Raw genomic sequence first — 12,137 nt, forward strand, 5'->3', positions numbered from 1 at the left:
TTCCAAAAGGCAAAGAAGGAACCTTACACAGAGCTTGTCTAATTCATCCGAATTCACCTCTGTGCCACCTGCCTGCTGGGACTGTGAGTGACATGAATGTATGGCTAAGCTTGGTAACCAGGAATCTGGTGATTGAATGACTGTAAAGCTAGAGTTGCTAGCTTCAGGTCAAGTGTGAAGGTCAGGTTAAGTCTATCTAGTGTGATATTTTAAACACACACACATACACACAATGTTTTGATCCATGGCTCCTGGTTCATAACTCTCATAACTCTTGCTACAGTCTTTTGTTATATTTGGGGTGCTTTGGGCCCAGAGCAGGCCTCAGAAAACAGAATCTTCCTCTCTTACCTTCTGCCCTCCTTCTGCTTGCTCCTTTGTCTCCCCAGTGCTTTTCTGTCTTGGAGCTGGCCATAAAGAAATTCTGTGACCTATGTTGTCTGATTGTAGGTCATTAAGATCCCCATTTCAGGAGGGTTCCTCTTCCATACCCTGGAGGAAGGAATGCTGCAGGTGAAGAATCTGAACAGACAGCCCTTGCAGGGTTTCCCCAGTCAGTCTGCTAGTATTGGATCATGCCATTTTTGTCCAGTCACATTTCTAGGCCCTTATAATTCCTGGTCTTTTCCGAGATCCAATCATATCTATTCGATAAAATCTCAAAAAAAAAAAAAAAAAAAAAAAAAAAAAAAAAGCTCAAGAGGACAGGGTTTGGAAGCTTCTGGAGAGCAGAACATATGAAGGTCCCTGGAGGATGGTGTGCCTAGAGAGAGCATGGAAGCTCTGTGCTCCTTCTTACATGCCTTTACCTATGCATCTCTTCATCCATATCCTTCATCATAGCCTTTATAATAAACTGGTAAACATGTTTCCCTGAGTTCTGTGAGCCACTCTAGCAAGTTAATCAAACCCAAAGAGAGGGTTGTGGGAACTCCAACTTGAAGCTGGCAAGTCAGAAGTTCTGGAGGCCTGAACTTGCATTTGGTAGGAAGGAGGAGGCAATCTTGAGAGTTGAGCCCTCAACTAGTGGAACCTTATGGTATCTCCAAGTAGAGAGTGTTGAAATTGATTTGGGGGATACCCAGCTGGTGTCTGCTGCAGAGTAGATTGCTTGCTTGGTATATGGGGAGAAATCCCCATACATTTGGTTGCAGAAGTCTTCTGTGTTGATAATTGTTGTGGTGTGAGAGCGGAGGAAAAAGTTTGAGTTTTTCCACACTCAGACATAGGACATTTTCTCATTGCTTGAAGATTTTTATATGTGAGATATTTAGCCATTTTGAATGTTTCTGTGCTGTGATGTGTCATTTACTTGTCTTGAAGTCCTTGCCTTTGGAGATTGTCCCAGGTAGCTAAACAACTGCATTAGACACATTGCCTTCTTGAGAGCATTGGCACAGGTGGAATCCTGACCTAGTGCGAACTCTGTTCTGATAACCCAAGCACCTGATGTATTCAGTGACTTTGGAACTGTGAGCTAGTAAAAGCAGTTTCCACCAGGTCAGTAACACAGAAGTTGTTGGGTAAAGTCTTCTGTAGGTAGGAGAGGCTATAGAAGCATTTTTAGTGTACATGTATGTGGTTGTGGGGACATTAGTATTTGATTTTTTTTTTTTTTTTGGTAACTCTACTTGTTGGTCATTCTTTCTAATCTTTTCTAGTTATAGATGTAGTCTGTGAGAAGGACCATATCTAAACATGAGGCCTACGTTAACTGGCTGACTTGAAGTATTCCTATGGCCTTTGTCCTGTGGGGAATGAAGGATTTTAGTTGTGGCCCTGTTTGTCCTGAGGGCCGAAGCTTCAGGACTTTTCTTCTTCCTAAAAAGAAGGTTTTACTATGGGCTTTCCTTTGTCAGATAAATTAGTTGTTAATCAGTTGTTGGAAATCTTAAGAAATTTGAAGTAGATTGATGTTTCAGCAAATTGAACTTCCAGAAGTTGCTTATTCGATTGAAATGGCTCATCTTGTAATCCCAGCACTTTGGGAGGCAGAGGTAAGAGGATCACTTGAGGCCAGGAGTTCGAGACTAGCCTGGTTGACAGTGAGACTGTGTCTCTTAAAATAATTAAAAAATTAGCTGGGCATGGTGGCATGTTCCTGTAGTACTAGCTATGTGGGAAGCTGAGGCAGTAGGGTTGTATGAGTCCAGGAGTTTGAGGATGAGTTTGTATGTGTGTGTGTGTGTGGGGGGGGGCATTGATATTATTTATATGTATTGTAAATATATATACAAGATATATATCTTGTATGTATATTTAAAACAGGTAAAATCACACATATATAAAATGAATATATGTCAAAGATTTTCTTTAACTCACTAAAATTAGGGAACTGGAAAAGTTATTAGAACCTGTTCATAGGTGTCTTAGTCCATTTTGTGCTGCTATAATAGAATGCCTGAGACTGAGTAATTTATAATGAACAGAAATGTTTTGGCTTATACTTCTGGAGGCTGCGAAGTCCAGTATCAAGGTGCTGGCATCTGGTGAGAGAGAACAGATGTTGCGGTGCTATGGGTGGGCACCAATCCCACCCATGAGGGTGGAGCCCTCTGACCCAATCACCTCGTAAAGGTCCCACTTCTTAATATTGTTATGATGGCAATTAGCTTTCAACATGAGTTTTGGTGGAGATGTTCAAAGCAGACAGGAGAAGTCAACCATAAGCTCATACGTAGTAAAAAAAAAAAAAATCTTAAAATGAATTTAGAAGATCTGTTCATAATTGTATCTCATAGAACACTATTAATTTGCTTTTCTATGAACAAAAATTACTTGCTTTGTTAACAGTTTTCTGCAAGTTAAAGTGTATCTCTATAGAGTCGTCATATATCTTAAAGACAAAGGCACATACCTTCTTCGAGTCAGACAATACAATCAGGTTCCAGCATCCCATTGGAAGGATATCCGGTAGTCTCTTTTGATCATTTAGTCTTAAGTTTTTCCTTACAATAGTGAACTCATCTATAAAGTGTTAATAGTGGGTCTCTGGGTCATAAGTGATTGTTGTGAGATTTGACTTTATATTAACATTTATAAGCCTTCTTGGTAGGTGCTTAATAAATGGTAGCTGCCGCTTTGGTGTTCAGTTGACTTTGCCTTGCACCGGCAGGAGATAGATGTCAGGAAGTTGCTTAGGCACTGAATTCCATATTAGTTCCTGACTGTTAGTACCCTGGCCTCGTTTTGCTCTTTGTGGTCTAGTAGACTGAGCTGAGCTTTTACTCTGTCTTTGGTCTGTTTGTAGGTACCTTCTTTGTTTCTTAAGGTGGTAGGCTCTATTGTGATGTCTGCTTGTACTTTGTACTCTGGAAGTGCTCTGCTCTATTACGATCCTTCCTATTGCAGATGAAGACTATTTTTCATGTTCTTAACTAAGCCTTTGCCCTCTTCCCATTTTCTCTGAGGCAGGCTTGTGCAAAATGAGCACCCCGTGGCGTCACCTAGGCAGATGCTGACATAGTTTATTATTTTAAGGTTACTTCAGGCCCTCCCTTTATCTGCTGACTTTGGGAGAGCTCTAGATGGTGGGCCTGATGTGTCTTGTGGTGCTCCCAACTTGAAGGTGCCTGTGGAAGACACTGAAGCCAGAAGCCTTAGCTTTCCTCCTTTACCCAGGCTCCAGGCTCTATTGTTTGTTTGTTTTTTTTTTTTTAAGGTGTTTTTCTAATTACCTCTCTGGGGTTAGCCAGGAATCTTTTTCTTTTCTTTCTTCTTCTTCTTTCTTTCTTTTTTTCTTAAACACACTGTTGCTGGCTTGAAATGTTGGGAATCTTTAAGTGTTTATATGCAGGCCATTTCTATGAGGGTGACGCAAGTTGCTATTCAGTTGCAAGTAATTGCACCAATTATGTGGTAGAATGGAGGGAGGAAGTGGTGGTGTTGACAGTGTCAGAAATGCAGGGAGGAGGGCCTTGTTGAACATTTGTCCACCATGCGTTGGTTGAAGTACAGCACTGAGGTTCAGTGTTTATGTTCCTATAAAATAGGCACAGTACCTGTCTTGCGCCTGTGTTGGTGAATTGTTGTTCATAATAATTTTGTAGCTTTAGGAAGTGGGCTGACAAAGGAGTAAAATATGGTATTAATAAGTTTTGTTTTTTCTTTCCCCCTTTTGTCAGAATAACCAAGTGCTGGGAATTGGAAGTGGTTCTACAATTGTCCACGCTGTGCAGCGAATAGGTATGCTCTCTCACTGTCTCCTGGATGCTTTGTGGGTGATGATGGGGTAGGGAGGTAGAGGAGAGGGAGGAAGTGGTGCACAGGTTTGGCATTGCCCTTTTGGCTTCAGCAGTACAGAGTTGGAGAGAGGGACTACCTGAGGTCAGCTGAGTGTTTCTGCTCTTTTGTGGAGAGAGGGAATCTTGGGCCTCTTCATCCAACTTTGAAGGATGTCCTTGCCTTTGTTTACTCTATTCAGCTGGAGGGGAGGAGCTGACTTAGCCCGAGGTCCCAATATAATTTTAATCATGTCAATGGCATTCTACCATTGAGTTCTTTGCGTGATCTCAGACTTCTTCAGGCAGATAATTGAGGCCACAGTGGGTTTGCCCTGTCCATGACCCTGGAGTGGATGTGGGGCTCCTGCCATTGATGGCTGGTTCCTGCAGGTGCTTATTTCACACTGATTATGGTGTCTTTATGCTTAGGAAAGGCTCAGGAATTATCAGCCCCTGTGGCTGCTCAACAGGTTTTACTGCCCTGCTCTTTGTTTGTAAGAACAAAGCCCAGAGGAGAGGCCTGCCTGAATGCCGAATTCTTCTAGGTGCCAAGGGACAGAGCCCAGGAAGGAAAGTCCAGGCACACTTTGTTATGAAGGAGTGGTTGTAGTGCTGGTGTGATGACTTCTGGAAGGCTTCTCATTGGCCAAATAGGAGCTTTTGTGTTATATACCTTTCAATCTTAACCAAGTATCTGGAGAATACTTTCAGGGCATAGGAGTTACTGTGGATTTTGTAATGGTGGCACCCAAACCTCCCAAGATGTACTCAGTGATTAAAAAGACTTGAAATTTTAATAAGAGGTTTTTCCTGAAGTCTTTTTTTTTTTTTTTTTTTAAATCAAACTTTCCTGAAAGGTACAAATCCAAATTGAAAAAATAAATCTCCTTTAGCCACTCTTTGGGGCCTACAAATAAGTATCTTTTTTACTAAAATGCAAAAGTAAAGTTCTGGCTTTTTCCTAGAAGAGGCAATATAGGGGAGTTAAGACTGTGTGACTAGATGGCCTGGGATCATGTCCCAGCTGTGCCCCTTATTAGCGGTATAACTACCAAATTACATTACCTCTCTGAACCTCAGTTGCCTTATCTGCAAAATGGGGAAAATAATTTAACCTTTTGGGTTGTTAGGATTAAGAGTTCATATATACAAAGTTCTTAGAATGTTGTCAGGCACGTATCAATAGCAAACACTGACACTGCTTTCTGTGGTCAGTGCTTACCTCTCCAGGCTTTCTTGTGTCGCTGTCTTCTGGTGTGTGAAGTACAGTCACCAGCTTTCCCACCAAGGAGCGGGACACGGTGAAAGGCAGCTGTCCTTGGGAAATAGATCTTCCCTTGTCTGTTGGATTTGAGCAAACACATATGACAAGAAAAATAAAGTAAGGAGAGTGAAAAACTGCCAATATGGCTTTTGTTTCCACAGCTGAACGGGTGAAGCAAGAGAATCTGAACCTCGTCTGTATTCCCACTTCCTTCCAGGTATGTCCTGCTTTCCATCTGCATCATGACAGCTTCTGCTGTATCTTCTGGTTCCCCGAGGTTGTGGACACATGGCCTTGTCTTATACCTCAAGGTTGTTCTAGGTCAGAGAGTCCAGGAATAGGAGAGTTTATTGACCAAGTATTCCTTCTTGGAGTTGTAGTTTTAGGTGCATTTGTTTATTTACTCGGTGAATGTTTCAGTGCATGTTGAGTTTATGCACTATGGAATATGCAGAGATGGCCAGGTAGTCTCTCACCTCAAGGAATATTATTCCTGTTTATAGGTGAAAATCAGGCTAGGCCAGGTGTGGTGGCTCATGCCTGTAATCCCAAGTACTTTGGGAGGCCAAGGTAGGCAGATCCCTTGAGCCCAGGAATTCAAGACCAGCCTGGGCAATATGGTGAAAGCCTGCCTCTACAAAAAATACAAAAATTATCTGGGTGTGGTGGCTTGTACCTGTAGTTCCAACTAGGTGGGAGGCTGAGGCGGGAGGATCTCCCTTGAGCCCAGGAGGTCCAGGCTGCAGTGAGGTGTGATTGTGCCAGTGCACTCCAGCCTGGGTGACAGAGTGAGACCCTGTCTCAAGAAGAAAAAAAAGAATCAGGCTAAAAGGAATTAAGTAATGTGTTAGTAATACAAGTACATCATAAATTAGTAGGAGCTGATGGAGGAAAATAGTGGAGCCAGTTAAATATAGGGAGAGATAAGGAAAGAGCAGGTTTTGGAAAGTAGAAGGGAAGACAGTTGCTCAGATGGAGCCAACTCTTATCCCTCATCTGGCCATTGCAGGGAGGAGTATGTGTATAATCTCTCATTGGATTAGTCAAGGTGATACTATGCACTGGGATAGGAGGTGAGATTTATGAGTGACTGATGCTCCCAGGACTTTATGGACTTAGGCTTGGACAGCTCGGTTTCTTAGGAAACCCTCCCAATCCTGGAGGCACAGAATGCTGGTAGCCTGCAGCCAGCTTTGGTGAAGGGAGAGAGGTTAAGGTTCCTTCTAAACCAGACTGGCCTCAGCTTAATGGTAGGGAGCAAGGCAGAGATTCCAGGTAGACAGATTAGGGAGTTGGATAGTGCATACTGTTGGAGCTTCCTTGATGTTAAATCTCTCGGAGACCTTAAACAAGGTGAATGGCCACCCAGGGGACTGAAGGCAATACCTTAAGTGTTTTATATTGCTTTTTTTTTTTTTTTTTTTTTTAAATTCTGCTGTCTTGAGGAGACACTTTTAAAGCCTCAGTGGCTTGTGGTGGATTTTTTTGGTCTTTTGAAAAGCTAATTATCTAATTTTTCCAACTGACTTAATCATCAAGTACTTTTATTTCTTAGTTAATAAATTACATTGGTGTTTATTTTTAAAGTTATATATGCACGTGCATGGAAGAAACAAATAATTCAAGTCTTTTTATTTAAAAGAGATAAAAGCACACTCCCCTCACCTTCCCTGAGATGACCACTACCTAGAAAGCAAACTCTTCTCACCTCCCTACCCCTCACCTCCACTATTTCTTGCTCTTTACATGGACATACTTTTAGCTCTTTTAGATGATTGGATATTTGCTCCAGTATTTTGAAACTACATGTTTTCTTGATCTTTTTAAGTTTTTCTCAACTAGGTTGACCCAAAAGGTTAAAATAACAGCCACTATGGATTTAAGTCAAAGTTAATTTTATTCTGAGCCAAGTTTGAGGACTATAGACCAGGGACACAGACTCAGAGCAAACTGGGAGCATGTCCTTTTCTGTTGTAATTTAGTAGGTCAGAATTAGAGGAATGAGTATGTTGGATAAAACAGACAATAGAAGACCACCTTACATACATTCTGTGGCTGTAGTTCAAATTGAGGAGCTAACATAATTTTGGCTGGAGTTTTATTCTTTTGGTAACATTTTTGCAGTATTTATGGTATTTGTAACATAGGAATATTAGAAAGACATTTTCCTGTCTTCTGAGCCCTCCAAACTGTTCCAACCTCTGCCTGTTACCCAGCTGCAAAGTCACTTCCATATTTTCAGGTATCTTCTCAGCAGCACCCCACTCTGTTGGTAACAATTTATTAGTCCATTTTCACAATGCTGATAAATACATACATGAGACTGGGCAATTTACGAAAGAAAGAGGTTTAATTGGAACTTGCAGTTCCATGTGACTGGGGAAGCCTCACAATCATGGTGGAAGGCAGGGAGGGGCAAGTCCCATCCTACATGAATGGCAGCAGGCAGAGAGAGAATGAGGAAGACCCAAGAGCAGAAACCCCTGATAAAACCATCAGATCTCATGAGACTTACTACCACGAGAGCAGTATGGAGGAAACAGCCCTCATGATTTAGTTATCTCCTACCAGGTCCCTCCCACAACACATGGGAATTATGGGAGTGCAATTTGAGATGAGATTTGGGTGGGGACACAGAGCCAAACCATGTCACCTGTATACCATATATTATTTTGAGCAGGGTATAGAAATTAAGGGTCATCTCTCTCACCACTCCTGTTCAACATAGTATTGGAAGCTCTGGCCAGGGCCGTCAGGCAAGAGAAAGAAAGGGTATTCACATAGGAAGAGAGGAAGTCAAACTGTCCCTGTTTGTAGATGACATGATTCTCTATCTAGAAAACCCCATCGTCTCAGCCAAAAAGCTCCTTAAGCTGATGAGCAACTTTAGCAAAGTCTCAGGATACAAAATCAGTGTGCAAAAATCATAAGCATTCCTATACACCAACAATAGACAGACAGAGAGCCAAATCATGAATGAACTCTCATTCACAGTTGCTATGAAGAGAATAAAATACCTAGGAATACAGCTAACAAGGGAAGTGAAGACCTCTTCAAGGAGGACTACAAACCACTGCTCAAGAAAATGAGGGGACACAAATGGGAAAACGTTGCATGCTCATGGATAGGAAGAATCAGTATCATGAAAATGGCCATACTGCCCAAATTTATAAATTCAATGCTATTTCCCATTAACTACCATTGACATTCTTCACGTAATTAGAAAAAACTACTCTAAAATTCATATGGAACCAAAAAAGAACCTGTATAGCCAAGACAATTCTAACCAAAAAGAACAAAGCTGGAGGCATCATGCTACTGGACTTCAAACTATAGTAACCAAATCAATAACTGAAACAGCATGGTACTGGTACAACAGACGCATAGACCAGTGGAATAGAATAGAGATCTCAGAAATAAGACTGCACATCTACAACCATCTAATCTTTGGCAAACCTGACAAAAGCAATGGGGAACAAATTCCCTATTTCATAAATGGTGCCAGGAGAACTGGCTAACCATATGCAGAAATTGAAACTGTACTTTTTCCTTATACCTTATATGAAAATTAACCCAAGATGGATTAAAGACTTAAATGTAAAACCCTAGAAAATGAAAAACACTATAAAAATCCTAGAAGAAAATACCATTCAGGACATAGGCACTGGCAAACATTTCATGACAACAACATCAAAAGCAATTGCAACAAAAGCCAATATTGACAAATGGGATCTAATTAAACTAAAGAGCTTCTGCACAGCAAAAGAAACTATCATCAGAGTGAACAGACAGCCTACAGAATGGGAGGAGATTTTTGCAATCTATTCATATCACAAAGTTCTAATATCTAGAATCTACAAGGAACTTAAACAAATTTATAAGAAAAAAACTGAACAATCCCATTAAAAAATGGGCAAAGGACATGAACAGACACTTCTCAAAAGAACACATTTATGTGGCCAGCAAACATGAAGAAAAGCTCAACATCACTAATCATTAGAGACATGCAAATCAAAAGCACAATGAGATACTGTCTCATGCTGGTCAGAATGGCGATTATTAATGAGTCAAGAAATGACAGATGCTGATGAGGCTGTGGAGGCAGGAATGCTTTTATGTTGTTGGTGGGAATGTAAATTAGTTCAACCATTGTGGAAGATGGTGTGGCGATTCCTCAGAGACCTAGAGCCAGAAATATCATTTGAATCAGCAATCCCATTACTGAGTATATACCCTAAAGAATATAAATCATTCTGTTCTAAAGATACATGCACATGTATGTTCATTGCAGCACTCTTCATAATATCAAAGACATAGAATCAACCCAAATGCCGCCAATGATAGACTGGATAAAGAAAATATGGTACATATACACCATAGAACACTATGTAGCCATAAAAAGGAACGAGATCATGTCCTCTGCAGGGACATGGGTAGAGCTGGAAGCCAGTATCCTCAGCAAACTAACATAGGAACAGAAAACGAAACACCACATGTTCTCACTTATAAGTTGGAGCTGAACAGTGAGAACACATGGACGCAGGGAGGGGGACAACACATACTGGGGCCTGTGTGGGGAGTGCAGGGGGAGGGAGAGCATCAGGATAAATAGCGAATGCATGCAGGGCTTAATACCTAGATTATGGATTGATAGATGCAGCAGACCACCATGGCACACATTTACCTATGTAAAAAACCTGTACATCCTGCACATGGATCCTGGAACTTTAAATTAAATTTAAAAATAAAGAAATTAAGGGTCATATTTATATGATTTCAGGATTCCAAACATTTTGGGGACAGCACAAACTTCCTGAATTTGTTTATAGTGTAGAGCTGAAACTGGACTCTTAAGTACTATTATGTAATACGGCCTATGAGCTCCCCATTGGGAAAATATGAGTATTATTTTAAAAAAATCTCTATTCCTACTAACACTGTGTTACATGTCTAGTTATTATCTATGTGGGGTGCTAATGCTGTAAGAGTATGGTGAACTACATATCCTTGGTAGTAATTTTCCAGGAAGAAGAGGGTTCATAATGTTTGTGCATAAATGTATACCTTGTGTTTCTTTTTTTTTTTTTTTCTTTTTCTGTCTTTTTTTTTTTTTTATTATTATACTTTAAGTTCTAGGGTACATGTGCATAATGTGCAGGTTTGTTACATATGTATACTTATGCCATGTTGGTGTGCTGCACCCATCAACTCGTCAGCACCCATCAATTCATCATTTATATCATGTAGAACTCCCCAATGCAATCCCTCCCTCCTCCCCCCTCCCCATGATAGGCCACAGTGTGTGATGTTCCCCTTCCCGAGTCCAAGTGATCTCATTGTTCAGTTCCCACCTATGAGTGAGAACATGTGGTGTTTGGTTTTCTCTTCTTGTGATAGTTTGCTAAGAATGATGGTTTCCAGCTGCATCCATGTACCTACAAAGGATGCAAACTCATCCTTTTTTATGGCTGCATAGTATTCCATGGTGTATATGTGCCACATTTTCTTAATCCAGTCTGTCACAGATGGACATTTGGGTTGATGCCAAGTCTTTGCTATTGTGAATAGTGCCGCAATAAACATACGTGTGCATGTGTCTTTGTAGTAGAATACTTTATAATCCTTTGGGTATATACCCAGTAGTGGGATGGCTGGGTCATATGGTACATCTAGTTCTAGATCCTTGAGGAATTGCCATACTGTTTTCCATAATGGTTGAACTAGTTTACAATCCCACCAACAGTGTAAAAGTGTTCCTATTTCTCCACATCCTCTCCAACAACTGTTGTTTCCTGACTTCTTAATGATTGCCATTCTAACTGGTGTGAGATGGTATCTCATTGTGGTTTTGATTTGCATTTCTCTGATGGCGAGTGATGATGAGCATTTTTTCATGTGTCTGTTGGCTGTATGAATGTCTTCTTTTGAGAAATGTCTGTTCATATCCTTTGCCCACTTTTTGATGGGGTTGTTTGTTTTTTTCTTGTAAATTTGTTTGAGTTCTTTGTAGATTCTGGATATTAGCCCTTTGTCAGATGAGTAGGTTGCAAAAATTTTCTCCCATTCTGTAGGTTGCCTGTTCACTCTGATGGTAGTTTCTTTTGCTGTGCAAAAGCTCTTTAGTTTAATCATATTCCATTTGTCAGTTTTGGCTTTTGCTGCCGTTGCTTTTGGTGTTTTAGACATGAAGTCCTTGCCCATGCCTATGTCCTGAATGGTACTACCTAGATTTTCTTCTAGGGTTTTTATGGTATTAGGTCTAACATTTAAGTCTCTAATCCATCTTGAATTAATCTTCGTATAAGGGGTAAGGAAAGGATCCAGTTTCAGCTTTCTACTTATGGCTAGCCAATTTTCCCAGCACCATTTATTAAATAGGGAATCCTTTCCCCATTTCTTGTTTCTCTCAGGTTTGTCAAAGATCAGATGGCTGTAGATGTGCGGTATTATTTCTGAGGACTCTGTTCTGTTCCATTGGTCTATATCTCTGTTTTGGTACCAGTACCATGCTGTTTTGGTTACTGTAGCCTTGTAGTATAGTTTGAAGTCAGGTAGCGTGACGCCTCCAGCTTTGTCCTTTTGACTTAGGATTGTCTTGGCAACGCGGGCTCTTTTTTGGTTCCATATGAACTTTAAAGCAGTTTTTTCCA

General features: G+C 40.8%; 1 protein-coding gene across 3 annotated transcripts in view; it reads left to right on the forward strand.

The window, feature by feature from the left end:
- The window catches only part of RPIA (ribose 5-phosphate isomerase A), a 62,252-nt gene that overhangs the window by 2,672 nt on the left and 47,443 nt on the right, over nt 1–12,137 (forward strand). For all 3 annotated transcript variants that reach the window (XM_030921460.1, XM_030921462.1, XM_030921461.1), the window contains exons 2-3: nt 4,125–4,185; nt 5,649–5,704. In XM_030921460.1, coding sequence (XP_030777320.1) covers nt 4,125–4,185; nt 5,649–5,704 — 117 coding nt within the window. The remainder of the gene's footprint in view (nt 1–4,124; nt 4,186–5,648; nt 5,705–12,137) is intronic.

Source organism: Rhinopithecus roxellana, chromosome 17 (assembly GCF_007565055.1).
Source record: "Rhinopithecus roxellana isolate Shanxi Qingling chromosome 17, ASM756505v1, whole genome shotgun sequence".
Classification (NCBI taxonomy): Eukaryota; Metazoa; Chordata; class Mammalia; order Primates; family Cercopithecidae; genus Rhinopithecus; species Rhinopithecus roxellana.